Source organism: Leuresthes tenuis, unplaced genomic scaffold (assembly GCF_036924035.1).
Source record: "Leuresthes tenuis unplaced genomic scaffold, fLeuTen1.0.hap1 SCAF_8, whole genome shotgun sequence".
NCBI classification, from domain to species: domain Eukaryota; kingdom Metazoa; phylum Chordata; class Actinopteri; order Atheriniformes; family Atherinopsidae; genus Leuresthes; species Leuresthes tenuis.
The window spans coordinates 15055236-15082238 of record NW_027325362.1 but is presented as its reverse complement, the minus strand read 5'-3'; the positions used below and the strand labels follow the sequence as shown (position 1 = coordinate 15082238).

At 42.6% G+C, this 27003-nt stretch overlaps 2 protein-coding genes across 5 annotated transcripts in view; one reads left to right on the top strand and one right to left on the bottom strand.

The window, feature by feature from the left end:
• slit1a (slit homolog 1a (Drosophila)) overlaps window positions 1–24682 on the top strand; it is an 86330-nt gene extending 61648 nt beyond the window's left edge. The window contains exons 14-37 of one of the 4 annotated variants that reach the window (XM_072391005.1): window positions 1526–1689; window positions 2596–2619; window positions 6298–6442; window positions 6588–6662; window positions 6756–6899; window positions 7018–7161; window positions 7248–7414; window positions 9109–9241; window positions 11044–11112; window positions 11202–11273; window positions 11395–11466; window positions 14935–15006; window positions 16019–16182; window positions 16271–16395; window positions 16504–16601; window positions 16701–16840; window positions 17770–17863; window positions 17948–18085; window positions 18196–18424; window positions 18506–18636; window positions 18741–18934; window positions 19779–20067; window positions 20995–21206; window positions 21305–24682. In XM_072391005.1, coding sequence (XP_072247106.1) covers window positions 1526–1689; window positions 2596–2619; window positions 6298–6442; window positions 6588–6662; window positions 6756–6899; window positions 7018–7161; window positions 7248–7414; window positions 9109–9241; window positions 11044–11112; window positions 11202–11273; window positions 11395–11466; window positions 14935–15006; window positions 16019–16182; window positions 16271–16395; window positions 16504–16601; window positions 16701–16840; window positions 17770–17863; window positions 17948–18085; window positions 18196–18424; window positions 18506–18636; window positions 18741–18934; window positions 19779–20067; window positions 20995–21206; window positions 21305–21543 — 3334 coding nt within the window. In that variant the 3' untranslated portion in view covers window positions 21544–24682. The remainder of the gene's footprint in view (window positions 1–1525; window positions 1690–2595; window positions 2620–6297; window positions 6443–6587; window positions 6663–6755; window positions 6900–7017; window positions 7162–7247; window positions 7415–9108; window positions 9242–11043; window positions 11113–11201; window positions 11274–11394; window positions 11467–14934; window positions 15007–16018; window positions 16183–16270; window positions 16396–16503; window positions 16602–16700; window positions 16841–17769; window positions 17864–17947; window positions 18086–18195; window positions 18425–18505; window positions 18637–18740; window positions 18935–19778; window positions 20068–20994; window positions 21207–21304) is intronic. The other 3 variants (XM_072391007.1, XM_072391008.1, XM_072391006.1) reach the window with 3 other exon arrangements.
• Window positions 1–27003, bottom strand: part of hps1 (HPS1 biogenesis of lysosomal organelles complex 3 subunit 1) — a 289252-nt gene that overhangs the window by 209207 nt on the left and 53042 nt on the right. The window lies entirely within an intron of this gene.

The following is a 27003-nucleotide window of genomic DNA, read 5'->3' as shown; positions in this document are numbered from 1 at the left end:
ATGTGGCCCCTACCATGTTAGAAACATACTGCATTTCAAAGGTTTTCTTCGTAGTCATGGAAGACACCTGCTGAAAATGATGGAATATACGTATAACACACACATACACGTACAGATAAAGTTCCTGTTTTCCCCTGCATTCTGAAGAAGAGAAAGAAATATATGTAAAGCATTCCTCCTGTCTCTGCTGATCTAAATAGACTACATCATTTGGACAGCAGGACACTGAAGCTATTAGTGAAGACCAACTCAAAACCGACACGAATAAATACATTTCCCTAAATGTCAAACTACCATCCATATGTACTTGGATACCAACACACGCCGTATTTCAAAACATATGCAAGAATAAGGGATTTACAGCTTTTAAATGTGTCAAATCTTTTTCAGGGTTTGAAGTGAATTTGATTTACAGGCTCAAAAGTTGTTTCATGGACAGTAGTGGGCAATTCATTAAATATCTATTGATAGATTAAGCAAATAAAAGTGAGACAGAACTCACAATGTGCAGTCAAATGTCCCTTTTTAATTCAAAGTAAACAGGCCATTCTTAGTTTGCAACAACAAAAACCCAACATACAGAGAAAATGAGGAGCGAACCAATGAGTCAGCCATGGGAATAAAAAAAAACCATGGCGCTGAAAAGCCTTTCACAACAAGCAGTTAAGTGAAAAACTCTCAGAAATGAAGACTTTGCATTACTCAAGTTAACCATAAGGAGAAAATGTCATGAGAACAAACACAGAGGGTTTGCCACAAGGTGCAAACCACTCAATAAAACCTCAAGAACAGACTCAACCAAACTCAACCTCATCCAAAACTGAAACCGAAATCAACCGCGCCACAATGATGGGAAGAAAAGCTCATGATCCGCTAACACACAACACCATCTGTAAAACACACACAGGCCAAGAGGTGGAAAGCAAAGAAGTGGAAAATTCTGCAGTGGCCCAGTCACCTGATCTCAACCTGATCGAGCTGCATTTCACATGCTGACGACAAAACTGAAGACTGAACAAAACTCAACTGCACAAACAGCAGGAAGACAGCTGTAGTTAAAGCCCGAAACAGCATGACAAAGAAAGAGGCCCCAAATGTTTTAACATGTTTTAGAGCAGTAATTCCTAACCATTTAGATGTGAATACATTATGTAAGGGTTTGCTAATTATATAAATGGAACTGGAATTTGTTTTGATAAACAGCATAAGCAGAAAAAAAGTTTGTCACTGTCAAAATATTTCCTTTAATTAACTGTCATTCATTTCATTCCCTCAACATGATTACATCATAATGTTCAAGTCAACAAACAATGATGTTAACTCACTGCTCAGCAGTACAGTGATATTAACACTGCTGATGTATCTGCTAAGGAATGTCTTAATGTTTCTTAAGTTACAGGTGAAGTGTCTCATTACTCTGGCACTAATGTGTGAATACAAACACTCAGCTGTCGTCTAATCACTATTCATGTCTTTCCTCTTTTATCTTCTCCACCTTTTCCCAATCCACTTCTCTGTTCTGCAGTCACCTCGCCCAGAACCCGTTCATTTGTGACTGTAATCTGAAGTGGCTGGCAGACTACCTGCGCTCCAACCCAATCGAGACCAGTGGCGCCCGCTGCGCCAGCCCACGCCGTCTCGCAAACAAACGCATCGGGCAAATCAAGAGCAAGAAGTTCCGCTGCTCCGGTAGGCTGGTGGCTCTGTTGTTGATCCACTTTCCTCTCACCTCTCCACTCTTAACTTCCCTCTTTCTCTCTGTCGGGAGTGGCTTTTATTCCGGCATTGTTCCCTCTTCCATATGCCACATTTAATGACTGACCATTACTATTACATTTTATTAGGGCTTTCATGTGCAGTGGCAGTGCTCCTTAATCAATGACACCCTTCATACTAATTTGGGACTAAGAAGAGAGCTAGCTTTTGCTCTTTCTCCCTCTGTATAACCACAAAAAGAGTGTAGTTTTGCATTAAAAAAAATGCAGTGAGCTGAAATCACAGGTCGAGGCTAGTGTACGAGTTTCTGAACATGCCACCATTCCAAGCTCCCGTCCCACCTCACCTCAGACCCCTCCACCCCTTCTCACTCACTGCTCTCTGCTCGCCAGGCTCAGATTTCCCTCATTCTCCCCCCACCATCCTCACTCCCTCCACCCTGTGCCCACTATTGTGTTTGCACAGTGTTGTGCTGCCTGGCACTCTGCACGGTTGAGGTTTAACACTTCTTTATAGCCCCGTTTGTTTGGCCAGACCTGGCGAGGAAGGGATTCCATGTGTTTTTTCTCTTTTTTCCATTTTTTTTTTACTTTTTCCCTCTTCCCTCTTGGTTCTCTCTGTCATACTCTCTCCTTCTTTCCGTCATGCCACTCTTCCTTAGCAACAGGCAAATATTTACCACCTTTTTATCTTGTCACCAGTCTCTCCATATTGCCATGAACAGGGATAGCCCTCGGCTTCTCTGTTTGAACGTCATATAGTCATGTGTTGTCATATATAAGCTCTATATATGACTGTTTTGAGGCATAGCGATGCCACAGCTATGCACACCTGACTGGTCACACTGACATCCGTCCCTCTTTCTTTCTTCCATCACAGCCAAAGAGCAGTACGTCATCCCAGGTGAGTGGCTTGTAAATGTTCACACCTTTCATTGTCATTCTTTCATTTCACACCTGCAGCCATGTAGTGACATCATCTTTTCCATTACAGACCGTTCAGTTTCATACAGCTCTTCTGGAGGTTAAAATAGGTTTTCATGTTTATTACAGCTTGTGTCTTACTTTTGTCATTTGCAGTCATTCCTTTTACAACCCCCATTCCTAAAAGTCTATGATGGTATGCAAAATGAAACCAGAATAAAATAAAACCAGAATGAAATGATTGTCAAATATCATGAACCAATATTTTATTCACAATAGAACACAGAAAATGCATCAAATGTTCAAAGTGAGTCATGAAAAATATTATCTCACCGTCTCTAAAAAAGCTGGACAACTGGTGCAGCAAAGGCTGGAAAAATAAATGGTAGTGTCAAGAAACAACTGGATGAACACATTGCAACTAACCAAGTTATTTTGCAACTGGTCAGTAACATGACTGGGCATAAAAAGAGGACCTTAGAAAAACAGTCTCTCAGAATTAAAGATGGACAAAGGTTCAGCAATCTATGCATTGTAATCTTGCAGTCTGCAAATTGTGTAACAATTTCAGAATAATGTTCTGATAGAATTATGAAGTCTTTGAATATTCCATTATCTGCACTACATATTATATTATCAAGAGTCAAATAATCTGGAGACATCTCTGTGCACATGAGACAAGGCTAAAAAAACAATACTAGATGCCCGCATTCTTCTGACTTATTCTTCATGGAAATCACTGCATCGGCTTAGGAACCCTTCTAGAAATCATTGTCTGTGATCACAGTTCATCGTGCCATCCACAAAGGTTAAAGCTCTTATCATGCAAAGAAGAGGCCACATGCGAACGTGATCCAGAATTACTGCTGTCTTCTCCAGGTCATAGCTTATTCAAAATAAACTGAGGCAAAATGCAGAAGTGTTCTGTGGTCAGATGTCAGATCAAATTTGTGAAAGTCTGGAAATCTTGGGCATTTTGTCCTCTGGAAAAGGAGAGAGATGATCCAGCTTGTTTTCAGCACTCAGTTCAGAATCTTGCATCTCTAGCCGCATGGGGGTGCATTAGTGTCTATGGAACTGGCAACTTGTAAGTCTGGGATGGCACTATCAGTGCTGACAGGTATATATGTTTTTGAACAACGTGCTCTCATTCAGATAATTCATCTTTTTTTTTCAGGAAAGGTCCTTTCAGCAAGGAAAAGCTAAACCACACACTGCATTTATTACAACATCATGGCTTCATAATATAAGACTCAGAGTGCTAGACTGTCTTGCCTGCAGTTCAGACCTTTCATCAACTGAAAACATTGGGAAGAGAAAACAGTGGACCATTGGGGGTGGTCCCCAAACTGCCAGTTTCTATCAGAGTTCCCAAACTGACTTCTTGGTTTAACTTTGACCAAAGTGTTTCAGTGCACTGTGAGGGATTCTAACATTTCCTGTTTACTTTAAAGAATAAAAAAACCTCCTTGTAGCATTTCTTGAAACGACTGCCAAAGTCCATTAAACTGAAATAAACCAGAATAATGCTTTCTTCCATCCTGATGGTAAGAACTTCAGAGGAAATGGTCTTCATTAGAATAAACACTAGACATTTAATGATAAAATTAGCTGAAATTATGCCGGTCATGGCACTTGAGGTATTTGTATACATGAGAATAGCTAATTGGGCCCAAGAGTGAATACACTCACCATATGTGTGAAGTTTAATAATGATAATATGTGTGAGAGCATCTGTTTCTTCTCAGCTCTGTTTTCCTAACAATCTCAGCAGATAGAGTCAAAAGGAAGCATCTCTTTGCTTTGGCATTAGCACAGACACTCAGTCACCAAGAGGGACAGAAAAGAAGGGAGGGAAAGGAGGACAGAAGGGAAGGAAAGTGTGTCCTCTCTATCAGTGAAGCTAAAGAAAATAAAGCCCACCAGAGGACCCAGATTCCTATCAGCGGATGTTTCCGGACCCCTTAAGAGAGAGCACTTCCAAGAAAATAACTAGGAGGAGCAGCGATGTGTATCGATGTCTGTGTGTGTTTGTGGCACTGCGCATGCTAGCGTGATTCACTGCCAATGTCAGTATGACTTGTGCGTGTAAATTAATATGTCTTTGTGTGCAAAGTTGAGATAAAGCTCTGCGCTGGCTTGGAGAACAAAAGGGAGTACTATGTAAGCAGACAGGAGATCAAAGCCAAATGGGATTAATAAGAATTTCACCCTCCCTGAATGATAGCAATGAAAGCCTCCACAATTCACACAATCACTGACAGCGCAGGAACACCATAATACATTGATAATGAGAAACCAAGCTGCGGGGAATTATGAGGACTTCTACTCCAGCGATGAGTCATTTATGGAAAAACCTCATCCTCCCGCTCTCTGTTTTCTGCAGTTTTGTGTAAATCGGCTGACAGTAAAAGTGTCGCCGCCACACACTTGTGACGATGACGATGACTCAGGCTCACGAAATCTCCCCCGGCTCCTCCACATTCTCAAGATCAAAGCACTTTTCCTCTTCTTTCATTGCTTCCTCTGTCACAGGAACTGCCTCTTCCTGTTGTCTGGCCTCGTGAAGGAAAGTTCCTTAATGACCAGCATTACGATGTCTGTCTGCACCATCCAACGAGCCGCTGAATAGTCACACTGCTTCAGAAAATGTCTTTGCACATGCAGCGGGTGGAAGTTGTTCCTGTGAATGCAATCATTTAATAGCAATGAGGGGATTGGATTAGGTTGTGGTTTTAAATTCTGCTTCATTTATTGGGATACATTTTTGATACTCAACCGTATTATTTTGTTCTGGTTGTTTGAGGATATTTTTTAAATGCGGTCTGGGTGCCCCATGGTGTCTTACTGACGTCATCTTCAGACCTTAGGAGCAGTGTGCACTGATGTAAAAAAGACTGGGACATGAAATGATCTCTTAGCAGAAACTGCTGGGCTGTTACCTCTGAATGGAACATTTGCACACTCACACTCACATGCACACACAAACACTGAGAGACAATGTAGAGATGCAGGGATGCAGACACAGTGTTCCAAGTAGCTCCCAGCACTGTTTCATTATTAAGCAGCCATGATGTAACTGGCAGCACACTTTTTTGGCACGTAACGTCTATTCATAGACAGAGGAGGTGCAGGAAAATGTCCCACACTCCCCCGTGCTGCCTTGTTCTTCTCGTTCCTTCTCCATCAGCTCTCTCTACCACCCCTCACCTTTCATTTCATTTCATTCTCATCTGTCTCCTCTCCCTCCTTCTCTTTCCTGTATGCATTTGCCTTTCTTCCTCTGTTTCCTGCCTCTTCTTCACCTTCAACTTCACCAGTCTACACTCACTTCCTGAGCATCATTTAAACTGTCTATTCCTTATCATCCTCTCTCTTGGCCACTCTGCCTCACTGATGCTGGCTGCCCAAATCCACTTTCTTTTCACCCCACTGCCCCGGCTCTGTTATCTGTCTAAAATAATTCACCTTCATCAATTCACGCCTCCATCCTACAGCAGTAGAGCTGAAGGATATTTTTAAGGGCTCCTAAGGTTAAAGATGATGTAAGGAAGCCTTAACTTAAGTCACAACAGGACTGAGGTGCACTTGTTTATACAGGGGAAACACTGTCATAATATGTTAAATAAGTATATGTTTGCATTTTTCTCCATTTCAGGTACAGAGGACACCCGTCTGAATAATGCCTGTAACAGTGATCCAGTGTGTCCTCCAAAGTGTCGCTGTGAGTCCAATGTAGTGGACTGTTCCAACCTGAAGCTCACCAAGATCCCTGAGCACATCCCTTCATCCACCACTGAACTGTAAGGAAACTGGGAAAAAAATGTTATGTCATGCATTTCCAGCTAGACAAAAAACAAAAGAAGAGACTGACAGAGCAGAAAATTTTCTATTTAAATGGATTTATGTATTTGCAAACTTAAACTTGTTCCTCTTATTTCTGTCCAGCCGCCTGAACAACAATGACATCACGACTCTGGAGGCGACTGGAGTCTTTAAGAACCTTTCCCAACTGAAGAAAATGTGAGGCAAACTTTACTTCTTCACGTTAACTTTTAAGAATCATCCTCTAAATAGTACACTTCATTCTTCAACATCTCCCTCTCTCCCACGCAGTAACCTCAGCAACAACAAGATCACGGAGATTGAGGATGGGGCCTTTGAGGGTGCGTCATCTGTCATTGAGCTTCACTTCACAGCCAATCAAATCGACTCTGTTCGAAGCGGGATGTTCCGAGGTCTCGACGGACTGCGTATGCTGTAAGTAATGCACAAACATGAAAAATCACACACTTAAGCTTGCAGGTATGTCTAATATATATATATATATTTATATATATATATATGATAGTTATAATTGTATTTCTCTTTTTGTTAGGATGCTGAGGAACAACAAGATCAGCTGCGTCCACAACGACAGTTTCACAGGGCTTCACAACGTCCGTTTGCTGTCTCTTTACGACAACCAGCTGACCACAATTGCTCCCGGAGCCTTCGACACACTGCAGACTCTCTCCACTCTGTGAGACCCTGGCGTAGATGCACTGTTGATCTTTCATTTCCAGTTTCATTGCTCCCTGAACTTCTCCAATGCTCCTATTTATCCAGTAACCTCCTGGCCAACTCCTTCAACTGTGACTGTCGGCTGGCCTGGCTCGGTGACTGGCTGAGGAGCAGGAAGATTGTGACAGGTAACCCTCGCTGCCAGCGTCCGGCCTTCCTGAAGGAGATCCCCCTGCAGGATGTGGCTCTGCCTGACTTCCGGTGTGAGGAGGGTGGGTGTCATACTTTTAGTTGGCTTCTCTTTCTTTATATTCTTATTTACTCCAAAACTGTAGACTTGTCGTATCTTCTCTCCTTTAAATGGAGTTGTTTTCCTCCTTGAAAGGAGATAAGCATTGTCAGTGTAGTAGATAACCTTCATCATGTGTGAAACTAACTTCTGGGAGTAACTGACAGAGATTTTAGCTCTGCACTCCACTTCACAATGGGTTATGAACAAAAGCTGCCAAAAGTGTCTGAGATCATCTGAAATAATAGTCACTATTGTGTGACTCGTTGTTTACTGAATAGATTGCTGTTCAGCAGTTCTTAAGCTGCTGGTCGATGCTGAGCTGAGTAGAGCTATTGAGCTGTTTGTCTTATTGACCAGTCAGCCTATTTGCACCTGAATGACTGTTAGACTTGTCTTTGGGCCTCAGGCAGCTTCCATTCTTTGCTCTCGCTGGTCGATATTAAATTAGCGAGGCCCCTCTCCCCTCGTCCTGTTTTACTTTTCACATTTCTCACTTCCTCTTTCTTCACGGTCTCAATGCTTCACCAGCTTGAAGGACTGTGGTATATTGGCACTGTCTTACCTTTCCAACTGTATGCAAAGCTTTGAGCACTAAATATTAAATATCTATTAAATTAATATATATATATATATATATATATATAAATCTATGAATAGATTAGAATTTTGAGATTGAGAACCATGCAAGAGTGTGGGCACCCTGACAACTTTTACATGTTATCAGACCTTAACCAGCTTGTGAGAGACATTGAAAAGCTTTTTGAAAGCTCTGACTCCACCAGCAACTATTGGCACCTCTAAACTGCACCTCATGGCTCTTTTGAAATCTAAAAAGGCAAATCAAGACCGAGTGCTTAAACTTTGAGTAGATTGGAATGGTGTTGAGCTGCTGTACAGCGCACAAACTAATGCACTTTTATATATAACCTTAGTGGATACGGTGGAGTGAAAATAGACCTTAGTGGTCGCAATGAGCAAAGATATGTTTGGAGACATGTGGCAGCACAATTATCTGAAAAGAATGCTTCTCTAACTGTTAAGCACAGAGGTCCAACTTTCATGCTTTGGACCACTGGCAACCAGTGGTACTTGGGACCACATCAGTGGTGGTGGATGTTAAAACTCAAAATAAAGTGTCACACTGTCTTGACAAAAAAAAAGGATAATTACATGATATACGGTACCTAAATGTTCAGCCATGGCCATCATAGTTCTCATACCTAAACATCATTAAAGAGCTGGTCTTTTAAAGACCCGTCCATGATGCAGCATGAACTAGGCGCCTTATGCAAGAAGAAAGGTTGGAGAAAATTCTCCACAGGAGTGTTACTGAGCATTGACCGCACAAGGTGCCCAAACCTTTGATTTGGGTCAGTTCGTTTTCTGTTATTTAAGTCTATTGCCAATGGTTTTGTTCTTTCTTTGCATTAAAGAGATGCATTATCTTTGAGTTTATGCCTTTTAGTGAGCAGCATCTCTCTTTCTCACTGAGCTGTTTACAAAGACAGAGCAAAGCTTGTCTCTGTCTTTGTACTAATTTCAGTTCTACACTTTTGGCTTTTTTCAAAGAGGAAAGCTCCTCGGTTGGTTTGTGTCCATATTTTCCTTTTGGTCATTCTACCTCTTTCTTCCTCTCTGGCATCTGACTCCCCTCTGCTTTCTTCTCTTTCCCAGGCCAAGAAGAGTCAAGCTGTGTTCCCCGACCCCAGTGTCCCAGTGAGTGTACTTGCCTGGAGACTGTGGTGCGATGCAGTAACAAACATCTCCACACTCTACCCAAAGGGATTCCCAGAAATGTGACTGAACTGTGAGTTGCTTGGCATTACTTACTCTAATTCCTGTTCATCAGTTTGACTTCCAGTTTTTATCCTTCCCCCGTCTTCATTTGAAACTGAGGGAGATGATATTAAAAAAGAGTGAAAAGAGTGGAGGTGAAAAAAACATCTCATCATTTGGCGGAGAGGCGAGGAGTCAATAAACCCTGCAGTTATTCTCTCAGACATTCTTCTTCTTCTGTGCTTCATGCTGCCTTCAGGGCACTGATGTCACTCTCACACTCAGAGCCAAGAATCAGAATGTGTGTGTGTGGATATTTGTGTTAGGGCCAAAAGCCTGTCCACGGGAGCATAGGGGAGCAACAGGACATTTTAATGAGCAGTTTTCAATGGAAAGGGGAGGGAATGGAATAGGTCTGGAACTTTCCAATACTGCTTCATTTGGTCCAACTGACTCTTGGGCACAGATGGATGCACACATACACGCTGTGAAAGCCTAAAGGCCTGTCATTGTCCCAGCAGGTGTGACCAGGTGTAACCCTCTGTTCTGGGCTTTCATCTAGTCATCTGGAGAGTTTGCTACTCCATCATTATCCCAAGTGTCCTCTGCACTGTCATTACCTATCATTACCACTGAACCCAAATGCCTCCCAACTAACCACCTCCCCCCACCGCCTGCAGCTGCCCTTCCCACCATGTGTGCGTTCAACAACAATAGCAGGAGCCTGCAGCTCTGCTCAGAGGGAGCAGGCCCTAAATCAGCCATTTATCAAAGTGACAAACCACTGGTAGAGCTTTGTGTTGGCAGTCAGCAGGGTTATTGCACCCCTGTAGGCATGATGTTGACTCCAGTGACTTGAACATAATCAGAATGTTATCACACACGTAACTGTTTGTACCTCAGTCACATGAAAAAGTGCCGGGTTAACGGAACTGCTGTTAAGCAGGAAGTTCACAACAATGTCACGGAAAGTACTAAGTTTACCTTTTTTTTCTGCAGTTTTTTTAGTTCCAGTGGAGGTGACACTGTGGCCCTGGGTTTGCTCACATTGATATGCACAATATAAAACCTAATCTATGTAAATTATTAAATCATTATTCAATTCACCGGCCCCTCATTTACAGCCCCAAATCCAAAAATGTTGAGGCACTGTGTAGAATGTAAATATGAATGATTTGTAAATTTCATAAACCAGAATTTTATTAACAACAGAACAAAATATATCAAATGTTGAAAGCCAAACATTTAACAACTTCATTAAAAAATATCAGCTCATCTGATCAAATAACAGCCAGAGGAACGCTTTGCAGCTGATTATATTAACTGACAACTGATCAATAACATGACTCGGGGTGAAGAAGAGCACTTTGGAGAGGCAGAGTCTCTCAGAAATAAAAACTGTGTCGGGTCACTAATCTGCTACAGACTCTGTCAAAAAATTGCAGAACAATTTCAGAATAATATTTTTTATAATGAAATTGCAAAAACTGGGAATATTCAATCATCTACAGAAAATGATTTCATCAGAAGATTCAGAGAATCTGGAGACATCTCTATGTGCAAGGGACAGATCAGAATTGGAAGCCTGTTATGCACAAGCCCTCAGCGCTAGAAACAGGCATGATTCTGTCATGGAAATCCCTGCATGGACTCAGGAACACCTCCAGAAAAGAGGATGCCTGCTTAATACAACCAAGGACTTAAAACTGGGCTCAAAATCTGCAGTGTCATATATGAACAGAAATGTTGACTGAGAACCAAACTGTGTGCATACACTGCATGTTGAGGGTAGATATTGTATCTTTGTCTGAAAGTCCTTGTCTCTTTGTTTAGATATCTGGATGGGAACCAATTCACTCTCGTGCCAAAGGAACTTTCTACCTTCAAATACCTACAGCTGGTGTAAGTTTTTGTCTGTCTGCGTCATCTGTTATGTTGAGCAGATCGATATAGTGGAGACATTTTTTTTTTTTTATACATTTTCCTTTCAGAGACCTGAGCAACAACAAGATCAACTCTCTGACCAACTCATCCTTTGCTAACATGAGCCAACTTACAACTCTGTAAGTCCTGATCGGCCCCAGCTGTCAGAGCAAAGAGCTGCTTATTCATTCAGGTGCTGACAGTAAGATGGAAACAGCTGAATTACATCTTCTTACATATGTACTCATTTTGACATTGCAGAATCCTGAGCTACAACTCCCTGCGCTGTATCCCCAAAATGGCTTTCAGTGGACTGCACTCTCTTCGACTGCTGTAAGTTTATTTTTAGATTCTAAATGCATACATATATTGTGTATATGTGCATTCGTTTTATTAAGTTTTTCTAAGGTTGAGTGTTACACTCTATTTTTAATCCATTATCCATCTTTGCATGCACGTCAAATGTTTGAGATGTTTCTTTGGTGTCACGTGATTTCAAAACTAAGTTCAAATCTGCAATCTCATTGGAAACAATTGAAGTTATTTTGAAAGAAGAGTTCTGAGACCAGACAGGATGCACTAGTGGGCTAAACGAGTCATTAAGGAGGATATTTTTGCAGCGAGCGCTGACTACAGAGATGGTGGAGCAGATGCTGAGAATCTTTGATTGGCTCCAGAGGACTAAAACTGTCTGAACATTTATGACAGCTTTTGAATTCAGGCACACGCTCCAACCTGTTTTCTCTGTTAAAGTGCCAGCTGTGGGCACAGCAGCAGCAGCAGCAGCAATGATGTTTCAACCCTCACTTTCAACCCCCACCACCACCACTACCACTGTACTCAGTCTGCTTGTTCACCTCTAAGCACCCCCAGCTCATCACTGGCTCACCATCGGGGCCAAACAGGCAGCCCCACAGCTCACTGTACAAAATCACTCTGACACTGATTAGTAGAAAATGTTTGCCCCTGTAACTGTAATGGCTTCAACTCTGCCTTTGGACTTTTATGAACTTATGAAGTCTTTGATTGTGCACTCTCCGAGACCGTGGGCTGCTAAATAACTGAGATGTAGAAAGTAACTGTATTGGACAGAACGATGACGAAATGAAACCAGTCTTTGGAACTGCATCCAAAGATTACAGCAGCTGCAGCAAGCAACACGCTTTAAACCCAATGTGCAATATAACTCTGGAAGGAGAAATTAAGACCAGGCTCTGCAGCCCTCCTCATGAGGCTGTGTTTGCATCTGTGTGCATTTGTTGATGACTGTATATATAGCCTTCATGTTTGTCATCTACTGACTTGGTGCCTGTTAGTATGTGTGTGGGAGTTGATTTCTCAGACTTCCATGTGTGCTCATAGCAGGCACACTTTTTATTACTGACAACAAAGCTTCAACAAAGCCTCTTTTTACGGTGGGATTCAACGAAAGCCCCCGATCATTACGAGACACAAAGCATGAAGCCCTTTTTGCATGGAATGAGAGTGAAGCTCGGCCATCATTAGCTGATGCCGCCTTGCTAGACCAAGCACGCGGCTTTGATCTCTAATGAAGCTGCGTCCGTTATTTCTGCTCTTACTCACTCACGCCACCTTTGCCTCTAAAATATTCCCTTTGCGAGCTTGTGAGACGCCATGTGAGGCCCTCCCCCAGTGCCACCCGCCCCACACACACCATCCAGGCTCAGAGCTATACGCTAACTCAGACGTGCACACACAGACTGTCTGGAATACCTTCTTGTCTCACTCAGACGGGGTCCAAATGAAGCAGAAAACTTTGATGTCTTTACTGCTGGTGTGATCAATCATAAGCCCCCCATTAAATGTCAATTGGTGCCATGATGATTTTTTTTCTTTACTCAGCAAGGCTGTGGGGGTGCAACAAAACCAAAGCGACAATGAGCTCCATTTAATAGTTTCGTCTTTAAGACCCCACAAAGGGTTCAAAGTTCAAACTTGGAAGCTCCATCGAAACCACAATGAGATGCCAAAGACGGCTACGAGCGGGACGCACCCTTCTGTACTCGCACATGCCGAGGTGCCAAAGCCTTCATAAAGCTGCACCTTTGGCTTTACACAGCAGTAAAGAGGAGAAGAATCATTAACGCACAGTTCTTCAAACAGACCAGTGGTCGAAGCTTGGCATGGATGTGGTGTGATTGAGAGTGGTGGCATTGTAAGTGTGTGTGTGTGTGTGTGTGATGGTTGTGGTTTGAGCTGCAGATTAATAAGCTGCTAATTGGCCTGCTGGGTATTAAGTGTGAGGTGAGTGAGCTGAGACAGCGCCAGGGCGTGGCCATAAATAGCTTGAGTGGCAACCTGTGAGGAGAAGAACGTGATATGAAAGAGTTTGATAAAGAAAAAGAAGAAGAAAAAAAAGGCATGAACTTTACAAGCTAAAGCATGCCATGCCGCTCAGAAGACCCACATACAGTAATTGCAAAACAGTAAGTGGTGGCAGGTAAACAAAATTGAAAGAAAAGTTTGAACCAGTTTGGTTTGACAGCCGGTACAACCAGTCATAAGTCATTATTGGGTCAGTTAGTTTAATTCTGAAAACTGTGCCAGGCTATTTTGAGCATGTAGTACGGAGTGGCACGATGATACAAAACTGTGCAAAAGTAACAGAAAAGTAAAAAGAGAATGTTAGAGTGAGCGCAGATCAGGTTTCTTCCCTGAGACTCCCTGGCTCCTTTCTCCCATGAGATCTCTGCCTGGCTGCCACACTAATGCTGACTTCATGGCCTCCGTATCCTCTGACTACAACAACCCACCCACTTGCTTTACACTAATAAGCAATCTCCACGGCACACAGACTAATTAACATGTTGACTCAGGCAGGTTACATTATAAGTTTTCCCTCTCGTTCTCTGTATCCTCACACTGACTAGCTTCCCTCTCTAAATCCTTTCCTCTTTGGCTCTTCCACGGCTCAGCTCTAATCAACAGATCAAACATAGACAGAGGTCTAAATGCCTCCATCCAGGCATAGAATTAAGTTGTGTCATGTATTGTTACTCTGTACTGAGCTGTTGTAACATTAGCTTGCGGTCAGCTGAGGATTTGAGGTGGTAATGACCTGGTGGATTATGGCAGCCATCAATCATCAAGCCATTAAGCCGTGGCAACTCGTCACCATTGATGGTAGTCAACGAGGAAGTTGACAGTGGATGCAAAATAGTGTGCATGCACAAAGGTGTTCATATTCTAGATGCACGCGCTAAAACATGGCAGCAGATGGGTGTACCTTTTTCATCTGCACACACACAGATCATTACATTAATGTTTTTCACCATCCTACATGTGGCGCAGCTCTGTTTCCCCCCTCGCTCTGTGCCCTTGTTGGCCCTGCCATCCAGACACACTTAGAAACTCGACACCAGGCTTTTCCAGACTCACAGAGCCTCATGTCTTTGCCAGCTGCACAAAGCTCTTCCAGAAATACAACTATGCTAACATTGAGCAGTGAAAAATGTTGAGGAATCGACATTTTTCATAATCATTTCGGCTTCATTTGTTTGGAGAGCAAAGAATGGCAGCAGTACAGACACATTTTTTTTTCTTTTTGTTTGTTTAATTGTTTTTGTCGTTCAGTCTAAAAATGAAGTTTCCCAAGAGAATGTTTTCAGATATTCTATTACAGAGGAAGGGGGAGCAGTAAAAGCTCAAACTTCTGAAGTCTTTGACCTTTTCTGATATTACTGTGCCTCAAACATAACTCTCTCTCAGCTCTAGCAGTGCCCACATGACAGCACTTTCTTTTTCTCCCCTGATGAACTATGTCGACTTTCTTCTCCTCAGGTCTCTCCATGGAAATGAAATCTCGGAGCTTCCTGACGGCATCTTCAGTGATGTGGCCTCACTTTCCCATTTGTAAGTGGCAACATGCAACTGCATGCCTCTGTCTATGCGTATGTGATACAATCTGCTCCTAAAACTACGTTTGTTAAATCTACACAATGTAGGAACGCGCTTTCAGGTGCAGAGGGAGGTCTGGTTAGACGGGCCAGGAGTGTGGTTCACAGTGGGTTGTCTGTTGTGCTCTTTGGCTGGCTCTGCATGGGCCGAGCCCTCCCTTAATCAATCCTGTGGTTAAAGCAACACACAGACCCCTCTGCTGTCTCATCTCCCTGTGACATCTCCAAAACATACACACAGAGTCTCTGTGGTCCGAGAGCTTTCGTGTTTGTTTATATATGCCTAACATTTTGTGTGTGGTGTGTAGCTGCAGTGAGGTTGCATATGTTTAAAGCTGGACAAAAAGTGTCTTTGCCCCCCTGTCATCCTGCCGAGATAGCCTCATCACTGATAGATCAATAGACCTATCAGTGTCAGAATTGAGTAGGAAGAAGGGAGGACAGAGAAGGCTAAACAAAGACATTTTGTGGAAAAGCAGGACAGGAGTCAAGGCTGCATAAAATCAGGGTGAAGGAGAGAGATGAGGGAAGCCATTGATCCTCAGTCACAGTCAAGTGGCTTTCATGTTAGCAGATGTCAGGTGTCAGCTATTGGCCCGACCTGAAAGATGAGCCTGTGTTCCAACGTAATGGAACAGCATCGATTTAGAAATGTTTGTGCATCCAGCAGGAGAACAGAGCTTCATTGATTCACGGCCACCATGACAGAGGTGGTTAAGAGTGCCTTCTGTTCACACCTTTGCCTATAATTGAGCAGAACTCCTCCAGATGATATATGGCATTGAGCGTTAAACATTAGAAAATGTTTTATTTTTGGAAAATCACTGATTTATTTGTATAGCGAGCCAAGCTGAGTTTGGCATCGCTTGTCTTCTATGAGGATGTAGAGACACCTACTGGTGATACAGTGTACTGCAGCCACATAGCCAGACTTGAACACAAACTGGGTTTTTTCTCTTTAATGTCAGAGCGATTGGTGCCAACCCCTTGTACTGTGACTGCCGCCTGCGCTGGCTGTCTGACTGGGTGAAGACTGGATACAAAGAGCCTGGAATTGCCCGCTGTGCTGGCCCACAGGGCATGGAGGGCAAACTACTCCTCACCACACCTGCCAAGAAATTTGAATGTGCAGGTGAGTTCTTGTCTTGGACATAGAAGCAAGTAAACGACACTGGAATCAACATAAAAAATTAACTTGCATCTCTATAATATTTGTTCAGGTGAGGTGGACACTGCAGTGCTGGCAAAGTGTAACCCCTGCCTGTCCAGCCCCTGTCTGAACCACGGCATCTGTCACAGCGACCTGGTGGAGGTCTACAGGTGTAGTTGTCCTCCGGGATTCAAGGTAAGGGCAACATAAATGGCCATAAAGGTATAACTATCCATTTAGATAAAAAGGAAACAGGCAACACTTTAGTTAAACAGTTAACATCATCTCTGTTCTTTGTTTTAGGGCAAGAACTGTGAGACAGGTCTGAATGTCTGTGTGAGTAACCCATGTGCCAACGGAGGAACATGCCAAGTGAGTCCGGATAATGAGGGAGAATACAGGTGAGGAAGGCAGGCTTTGGAACCATCGCCGTAAAGGCATTAACTCTTCCTCTCAAACAGAACTTGATAATGTGATGAGTGTGTGTGTTTTTTTTGCAGCTGCACATGTCCGCTGGGCTTTGGGGGCCCGACTTGCCAAATCAACGCCGACGACTGCGAAGACAACGACTGCGAGAACGGAGCAACCTGCTTCGATGGAGTCAACAACTACACTTGTTTTTGTCCCCCCTACTACACAGGTTAGTGGGGGAAAAAAAGACAGAAATTTTTCTTTGAGAAAATATTAAAAGTCTTAACGAAGCACAATACGACATCAAAACTAATACCAAAACTGGAGGTGATTGGCTGACGACACAACTTGTGCAGATTTTGGTTCCCTTTTGTTGAAATTCGCTTTGCAGCCTGAGCACTCTTGAGCATTCTGAAAAAGTTTTTTTATGCAGAATTGCACCAAATTTTTTATGTCAGTATTTCTCTCTCTCTCTCCTGACTACTTCCCCCAACCGAGTCCAAAACAAAAGACCCACAGAATGGTGCTGCTTTGTTATTGATGTGATGCTCAGTGTTTGGTTTCCTCCACACATGCTGCTGGAAATCGTGGCCTAATAATTCATGAGAACAGAGGATATTTCCACTAAAAGTCATTCAGTTCCCTGTGGGCTTTCCTGTGTTTTTTTAATGGTTAAAGGCTCTATCATAAAGGCCTGATTGTTGGAGTGATACACTGATAGTTATCCTTCTATAAGTTTCTCCCATCTCCACAAAGGAACTTAGGATCTGATTCATAGCTGTCATTGGCTCATTAGTTACCACTTTGACCAAGAACCCCTGTTCCCAAAATCTCTTTGTGGTTCCAAATGTCTTCCATTTAAGAACGATAAAGGCCGATCTGGTTTTGTCATTTTTAAGGCTGCAGAAAAGTTGTGTATTCGTCCTCAGATCTGAACTTTGACACAAACACGTATCATAGTTCAAATCTTTTTATCTCAAACACCATCAAGTGTGAGAGACTTTGACAAAACAAAACCCAGGCTTGGCATGTACATTCCTCCTGGATTCAAAATTAAACCGATCATCCCGTAATGGGGAATTACTGTATGACTTGTGTTTTTTTTTCCTCTGTCTTACAGAGAGTTAATACCTGTTTTAAATTCATGTGTCTGTGCAGGGGACATGTGCGAGGAATTGGAAGATATGTGTGCCCCGGGACGAAACCCCTGCCAACATCAGTCTACCTGCCTCATCACCTCCTCTGGACCCAAGTGAGTATTTGCCACTCAGAGAGACTAAGAGGTAGAAAGGGAGATGCTCAGGGCTGATTTCAGTGCTGTGTTTGTGCTTTACAGGTGTGTGTGTTCTCCTGGTTACGTTGGTGATGACTGTAGTGTAGACTACAACGACTGCGAGGAGCATCGCTGTCAGAATGGAGCTCCATGTGTGGATGAGCTGAATGGATATTCCTGCATCTGTCATGAAGGATACAGGTGAGAAGAGTCCAAAGGTATCATGCTAATCTGGCTACGGAGTATCATCTGCTTCACTTACATAATCCTCCCCAAAAAAAAAAAAAAAATCCCTCAATGTCTTTCTACAGCGGTCAGTTGTGTGAAGTTCTGCCATCTCCACTGTCACTGTGTGAGCTTGCTGACTGCCAGAACAACGCCCCCTGTGTGGAGCGAGGTGGGCGTGCCCTCTGCCAATGTCCGCCAGAGTTCGGTGGGCCACGCTGCGAGAAGCTGGTCAGCGTCAACTTCATCGACAGAGACTCCTACCTACTGCTGTCCGACCTCAAGAACTGGCCTCAAGCTAACATCACCCTGCAGGTATTCGAAGAGTCACTTCTGTAGGTTGTCGCCACCTTTAAATAGGTGAGTCTTTCCAATGCTCTCTGGTTCCCCGTGCAGGTGTCCACAGCTGAGGACAATGGTATCCTGCTGTACAATGGAGACAACGATCACATTGCAGTGGAGCTCTTCCAAGGCCATGTTAAGGTTAGCTATGACCCTGGCAGCCAGCCAGGACACGCCATTTACAGGTAAGGAGGAGTTTTCTGTCACTGTTTGCTGACCAACATGTTCACTGTTCACTCTGTGTGGCAATGTTATATGTTCCATCTGTGTATTTTTTTGTTTCTGCCAGTACCGAAACTATCAACGATGGTCAGTTCCACACAGTGGAGCTGGTGACCTTCGACCAGATGGTGAACCTGTCCATTGACGGGGGTCTCCCTACCACAATGGACAGCTTTGGGGCGGTGCGGCCCCTCAACGGGGAGGCGCCGCTATACGTGGGGGGTAGGGGCCCTCTCCAGAACACACCTCCCTCCTCTGCAGGCACTCTTAACTACTACACTACTGTTAAATCACCACCCCTCCCCCCTCGCTTTGTCACCACCGCAACCAGTCCCTCCCCTCAACCATCCAACCCAACAACCCATCCGTCCTCCACCCAATCCCAAACCTTGTCCTCCACCCACACCATCCAACCTGTCAGTCATGACTGTGTTTGCTAGGGGCCACACATGAACACGCAAAAATATGCATTGACCCTTCAATTCTGCCACCTGCACACATTTGCGGACGTATATTACACCAGCATTTTTTAATGGCGTGTGAACACCGCCCTCTACTGACCGTTACACAGAAACTAGCAGACACAGTCCTTTGTATTTGCGTTTATTTGTCACAGCATTCATTTGTAGTTTGTATTCTAGCCACTCTTGACATTCACAGCTTCTGGTATTCAAATTGTGAAAAACGTAACCGGAGAATCATAACAAAATGATTTTGATTTGATGCCATGCAGCTCCAGTTTATGGGGCTGGCATGGCAGTTTGCTCAGGAGTGGCTGAGGATTTGTGCAGTTTGTCTCACTGCTGTGCTGTGATGTGATGTGATGTGATGTGATGTTCTTCATTCATACAACACCACAGGAGACGTTTTTTCATTCCTCTTGTCGTCCTCTGATTTCAAGGATGATGTGTCCCGTGGTGCTAATGCAGAATATAAAGGTCAAATAAAAAGTTGCATGTGTTTAACTGCATAACTGCTGGGACACTCATGTTTGAAAACAACTATCTCCATTACACTCATACCAGCCCCGTGTTAGCTGTTTGTTTGTGAGCCAGCACACATGTCTTCACACATATTAACACTTCCTTTCCGTTTCCTCCTCCAGGCATGCCGGTGGACGTCCACTCAGGCACTTTCCGTCTCTGGCAGATCCAGAATGGTTCCAGTTTTCACGGCTGCATCCAGAACTTGTACATCAACAACGAGCTCCAGGACTTCACCAAGACCCAGATGAAACCCGGCGTGGTACCGGGCTGCGAGCCCTGCAAGAAGCTGTACTGTGTCCATGGCATCTGCCAACCTGATGGGGTCCAGGGACCAGTATGCCACTGCCAGCCAGGGTGGAGCGGTGCGCATTGTGACCAACCTGCTCTTAACCCCTGCCAGGGCAGCAAGTATGTTAGCAACCTATACCCTCGAGATGGATCCTCTTTCTTCTTTTTTTTTGTTTTTTTATTTTTTTACAGCCACTTTTACAAGGGCAGCTCAAATATGTACGATACAGAGGTTAAAAATATACCAGAATTTGCTTTGCTTTAGATTAGATTAAATTAGACATTTTTTACATATTCAAGTAGAAGGTTTTAGAACACCAGTTTTAAGCATAATAAAGTTGGGTTTTTTTTCCCAAGATAAAAGGCGACCGTTAGAATGTATTTATATGGAATCTAGCTTTTAATAGTAGTGTCAATGCAGCCCCAGAATTAGCATACTGAACTATTTAAGAACTTCAAAGATTATTTTTGAAAATTTTAAAAAGGGGATACAGGTCAGTTTCTGTCAACAGTTGTGCCAAACTGAAGCGTTGTAAACCAAGTTCAAATCTGTCACACAAGTTAAACATATCAAAGTAGCTTTTTTGAGCTGCCTATCTTTTCCAATAATTACAAAAACATATATATGTTTTTGGAATTATTTAACCGATATTCCAAGGGGTTCGATTTTTATATAAAAATCGGACCCCTTGGAATATTGTTGTCATTTAGTTTTATCTTCCACTTGAATACAACGAACAAACTCAACGATTTAGATGAAGACTGCCCTATACACAAAAAACATTCAAACTTTATTACAAATTATTAGAAATGCACCATAAGGTGAATAAGGTGCAACTTTATCTGTCGGACAGATGTTCTGCAGTCAAATGTATTATATTTCCTTCTGAAATGTACTGTTTAAATATCATAGGATAATATGCAAGTAAAGCTCTCCTCAGTGGTATTTAAATTGATTAGCAAAACTACAAAAGGTCACCACTAGCGACCTTTTTCATTGCTGTGATTATTGTATAAAACCTCTGACAGAAGTTTCTCTCTTATTAGGTGTGTCCATGGAAAGTGCATCCCTCTGGACTCTCAGTCATACCGCTGTGAGTGTGCAGAGGGTTACCGCGGCGCCCTGTGTAACCAACAGGGAGAACTGTTTAACCCCTGCCGCCGCCTGTCTTGCAAACACGGTCGCTGCCAGATCTCAGACACAGGAGACGCGTACTGTCACTGTGAAAGTGGCTACACTGGGGAACTTTGTGATGCAGGTTGGTTTGTGCCATGCGACCCGTAAAGATGTACGCTTTTTTTTTAAAAAAAGCAAAAGGCTCATATGGATTAAACTATCGTTTTCTATGTTTTTTAGAGTCTGAGTGTCGAGGGGAGCCTGTGCGAGACTTCTACCAGGTACAGCGAGGGTACGCCATCTGCCAGACCACACGCATGGTCTCCTGGGTGGAGTGCACTGGGGCTTGCGACACAGGGGCTTGCTGTGCCAGCCAGCGGATGAAACGCCGGAAATACACCTTTGAATGCAGCGATGGGACCTCCTTCAGCGAGGAAGTGGAAAAGACCATCAAGTGCGGCTGCGTGGGCTGCATCTAGCGCCACTCGCTCACATTTCCTGCCACTGCCGTAGAGCAGAAGACGGAAAGCAAGGAAGGAAAGAAGGAAGAGAGAAAACTGCAGAAAAGTGGAGGAGGGAAAGAAAGCAAGAGAGATTATACAGAATATATATAAAACCTCTATCTATATATTATGGACAACAATGTTTGTAAAATAGTACATTTCCTCTCCTTTTGAGGGTGTGTGACCTACAGTAAAACAGAGAAACCAACATCATGAGCAGCAGTGTAGAAGTGACAACAACAGCAACTAAACCTTTGTATCTGCAACATTGTTCCAAGGGGTCCAGAGATTTCATAAGTGTCGCATTCAGAGGGAAGCATCCTTCCAACCCAAATTATCCCGTGTGAATTCGCCATCCATCTGTGAGGCCTCTGATGGGTCAGCCACCATCTTCCATCTTTACTTCATGGAGGCAGTGAGGACAGCGGGGTCCACTCTGGCTAAGAACGGCAGAGGGAGACAAAAGGGGAGGGATAAGCGGAGAGCTGGACCGTTTGACTTGGCGAGGCTATCTTGAGTTGAGCTTGGCTGGCTTACCTGGACTGTGCTGGATGCGGCTTGGTTTGAGTTGAAAGTTGTCGTCGGTTCGGTGTAGCATTTCCTCCGCCAGGATACAGTCCATCCATCCACACGTGCGCATGTTGAAGTGAGCGGAAGGAAGGAAAGAGGACGTAGGGTTTTAGAGCGGCACATAATCCCGTCCAGATGTGGTGTCTACGAGTGTAGGTGGTCCAGTGTCACAGTTGTTTGCTGTGAGTGACCGTAACACAGAAACTCCCCGCAAATAGAGACTGCACTGACTAGCAGCACTGAAAACCACAGTCATACACCTCTCTGAAGTACATGATCACACATGCATGGCACACATACACACACACACACACACAATCCCAACACAGCTCGAGGAGGCTTGTGTGGCGCAGCTGTTCTACTTTGTCCGTACAGCAAACCAGCGTGGCGCAGGCAGTGGTTAACAGCCCGCAGCACGTAATGCCTCCGGGTTAGGATGTCCTGCATAGTTTCGCCCCCTTTGAGCAGGAGGCCGATTAACCCTGCACCAGCTGATGCCTGCAGTATTAAACTTGTGCAAACTATTTGCATGTGTGGAGAAAAGTTTGCCAACCAATATGTCAAGCTTTTTCATACCATTACAATTGTTATTACAGAACAAAAGATCTCAGAATCCATTTTTTTTGTTTGGTTTTTTGTTGTAATTTCACATAATGATTTTTTTTTTCTTTTTGTTATAATTTGTCTCATGATGTAATCTTATTCCTTTAGTTGCCCCAACCCCCTCCTACAACCCTTTATATAGAAATGCCTAACAGATTCTAATATATATATATATATATTTGTATTTCGTTTTGGTATAGTATTTTTCTATGTTAAAGAGTAAGTCTGTCTCTGGAAGCGTTAGGGCTGGTGGAAAAGCATTCAGTTGGTTCCCTTGGTGTTTTTATTTGTTGATCTCACCTTCTCCAATAAAAGGTATTAATTACGTTAATTGGCCAAAAAAAATAATAATTGCAACAGCGGTTTGGCCATGTTGTATAGGAGCCAGTATTGATTTAGAAATATGTTTAATATTGTATATGTTGTCTTCCATGTGAATATTACATCTAATTCATGAGAATCTGTGCTTGTTTTTATTTATTTTATCTAAAGGCAGTTTCCTGTAGAGTGAAAAAAAAAGCGTAAAATGTTGCTGGCATTCAAGTGTTTTAAAAAGATTTTAAAATCGATGAAAAAGGGTGAAATATTCAATAAAATTGCAAAAAAATAAAAAATCTAAAAAAAAATTGCAAAAAGAAAAAAAAAATCTGGAAGGCGTCACTTAACAGCAAGATATGACAGTGTTTCCCTCCTCTGTGGCTCAGACGTTCGTTTGCTAGAGGAGCTGAGAGTTCAGAGCTCAGATTAAGAGATGTTCCCCCCTCAAAATGACCTTGTAATTAACCGACCACACGTCAAGGGTTTTGGATTGTTTTCATGTTCGTTTTGTTGAAGTGGTGGGTTGCGTTTCTTTCATTTTGAATCTGAGAGACGTTAACCACGAAAAACTAAAGTGTTTTTAGTTTAGTCAAGCTCAACTGATCATAAGCTGCTGTCAAGCCAGAAGAAATAGGATGAAGATGCCTCTGTGGACACTGATCATGTTAAGGTGGATCATCCTGAGATTTCTTTTTAATGGGCAACTGTGTGAAGCTTTACATGGCAACTGCTGACAGATAATACCGAGAAAGGTGTGGACATTTTCATTATCTGTCGGTTCCAACTCACACAACAAAAGAAATGAGAAAAAAAAAAGGAAGAAAAGGTGCCAATTACAGTGAACAGTCATACCTGAATGTATAAATGTGTATAGATAAATATGACCTATGCTTATTCATGAAGTGGTAACTTTTAGCTGTTAATTAGTTTCCAATGTAAGATATAGAAGTCACGTCCTGTTGAAAGAGTGACGGCCAATCAGGATGGAGTACGACATTGTTCTGGGATTGTGTTTCTCTAAATGTCTCTTTATGGTGTGAAAAGCTGCAGACCCGGATCTCAGCTCAGCGACACATCCCACAGCTCCTGTTCATATTGCTACCCATGTTAACTTTGTTTTACATGCTGTTGATGTGATGCCAGTGGTGTACAATAACAATACAAAAGATCTCATAAAGGATACTTATGAACAGTCACTGTCATACTTAGGCGCTGTGCCTCATAAAGGTGCATATTTAGTCAAATGTGACGTTCCTTCCTCTGCACTGATCTGTACTAGACTGGTGCGTTCAACTTCCTGGTAGACATCTTAGTGGTGCTTGTGCTATATTGAGATGTAATTCCGTAATCTGGTCATACAGCCAGAAACACAGATTTTCCATCGTATGAACTATAGTCATAAATGTTATTGTGAACAACACAATGTCTCTGTTGTATTAATATGGTGCAAAAACTTAAGAAAAATCCCTGGTTGGGTTCTGTCTGTTTGCTTTTATGTTGCAGGACTGATGGTGGGATTGAACTGAAAAACTCAATTATGCTGAATGTATGTAGTGCCACCGACAAAATGTTTACCAAACCTCCACTCTTTTCATTAATTAAACTTAAAATGTGTGTGCTTTTATGAATGCGTTTGTCTTTTCTTTTTTTTTCTTTCACTCAATTTTTGTTTACATGGGAAAAACCAACACGAGTATTTACGATTCCCTACAACTTCTCAATTTACCTTCATTTACTTTTTTTCAGGTCATTGAACGAGGTCTTCCACAGCTGGTGCTAAGGACACATACAGATTCAGACTTTATACACAGCTTGTTCTCTGGCATATCCCACAATAAAAAACAGCAGGCTACAGGGTGCACTATCCAAGAGAAGAAAGAGATGGACTTTAGTTCACTAACAGGGAGTTGGGAGGGTCACTGAAAAGTGAATCATACACTACAGCTGTGTGCAAAAGCTGAGGCTCTCTTGGGCAAAGTGTGTATTGCTTTTAGTGAAACAAATCTGTGTTATGGTTATATAATGGAAACAGTCTGAAAGTGCAGAAGTGAATTGAGGTTATTCACATCGAGACTGAAGTGAAGATCCTGGAATTACAGCTCTTCTTTTATAGAGATATCATAGGATTTGAAGAAGGAAAGATGGGGGGAATTAAACCCAGGCCCTGCTCTATTCCTGAGGTCTGCATTCTACCTGGTGATGCATATATTTATGCTCTTCAATCTGTAAACATGCAGACCATTTCTTCATTAGTTAAGCAAGTAGAAGGTGCAGGGCCTAATGTGCATGATGCCATCCTTAGGCTTCAGAAATGAAACCACTCCACTCGAGAGGCGTGGGCAAACCCTTAGTTCGACAAACTCTGAGGGGAAAAAAATATTATGGCTAAGCACAACAATACATGAAGCATGGACATATACAGTCCTGTAATGGACTGGCGAAAAAAGGATTTTAAAAAGATTTTAAGGCTTTATAAAAAGAAGAAGAAAAACCTTTACAAATATAGCCCAGGGAAGGAACGCTCTCCTAGTAGCAGACATACCATCATCCAAGTCAGCCATAATGAGAAGACTTCAGGGAGCAAATACAAAACGTTCACCACAAAATGAAAACCATTCTTAAGGCTCAAGAATAAAAAAGGCAAGAATAGAAGTTGCCATAAGAAACATCTAAAAAAAAAATAAAAAAAATCAAACCAATTCGGGAACCGCTTCAAACCAGAAAAACTTGGTTTGGAGCAACGAGTGGTCCAAAGCAAACGCTGTCATCAATACAACATGAGCATGCGTGGCCTCCAGTGGAACTGGATAATTGACAGTAGACAGAAGCAGCTGGCTCAATTCTGAAGTAAAACACACCTCACAAGTTTATGGAAATAAATAAACGGAGGAGAAATAAACCAAAAACAAGCAAACTGAAGATTGCTGAAGTTTAGGTAGCTGGGTGCACACACTGCAGTCACTCTAAGGGCAAGTTTTACAGCTCGAGTTTTCCTGTGTTGTAAAGTAAAACACGACTTCACCAAGAAGACAAATGCTACATGGCCAGAAAAGGACAATTAGTCATCAATCACGATACCCGGGTTTCTTTCAAGCTGTGTTGGGGAGATATTAGAGGAAGCAAGTTTTAGGCTGATAATGTCAAGGATAAAATAGACTCAGTCTTTAGTTTACAAAGGCCTTCCATCATCTATGTGTCAGGGACAAGCTGAGATTTGTGCTGACATCTGGAGTCATTTGGCAAAAATGATGATAGATACATTTTTCTGCACAGCAGAGATAGGAAAAGCTATGCAAATATATATCACAAAGAGAAGGGGTCGTTATATGGAGGTTTGGTGCACTCTGATAGGTGATAGGGCACGGATGTTTAGGCTGGCCGCGATGCTTTGAAGGAACACCCAGCGGTATATGATTCAACTGAAGTGTGTGCTACTGCTTGCATGCATATTTCTGCAGGCTAATATGCTTTCATTGGTGTGTCAGAAAGTAGAAAAGTACCTTATGTTCTACTTACAGTTTGGTCATTAAAAAGATGCAACAATGCAGAGATAAGGCCTGTAAGGCTGTAAGGCCCATGTTCCAGTCCTTCAGAGCACTCCTTAACACTAGGTAGAATTAGGTTATAAAACAAAAAAAAAAAAAAAACAAAATAATTCATTTTAGGATCATTTCAGAATCAGAACTTTGAACCACAATTCCAGCTGAGACATTGTGTAAAACGTAAATCAAAACAGAATGTAGTGACTTGCAAATCCTTTTCAACCTCTATCAATACTACAAAGACATGATATTCAATGTTTAAACATAAAATTAATTTTATCGTTTTTCAGAAATGCCTGCAACACATTGCAAAAAGCTGGGACAGCGGCAACTAAAGACTGGGAAGGTCGAGGACTGCTCCAAAAACACCTGTTTGGAACATTCCACAAGTGAACAGGTTCAT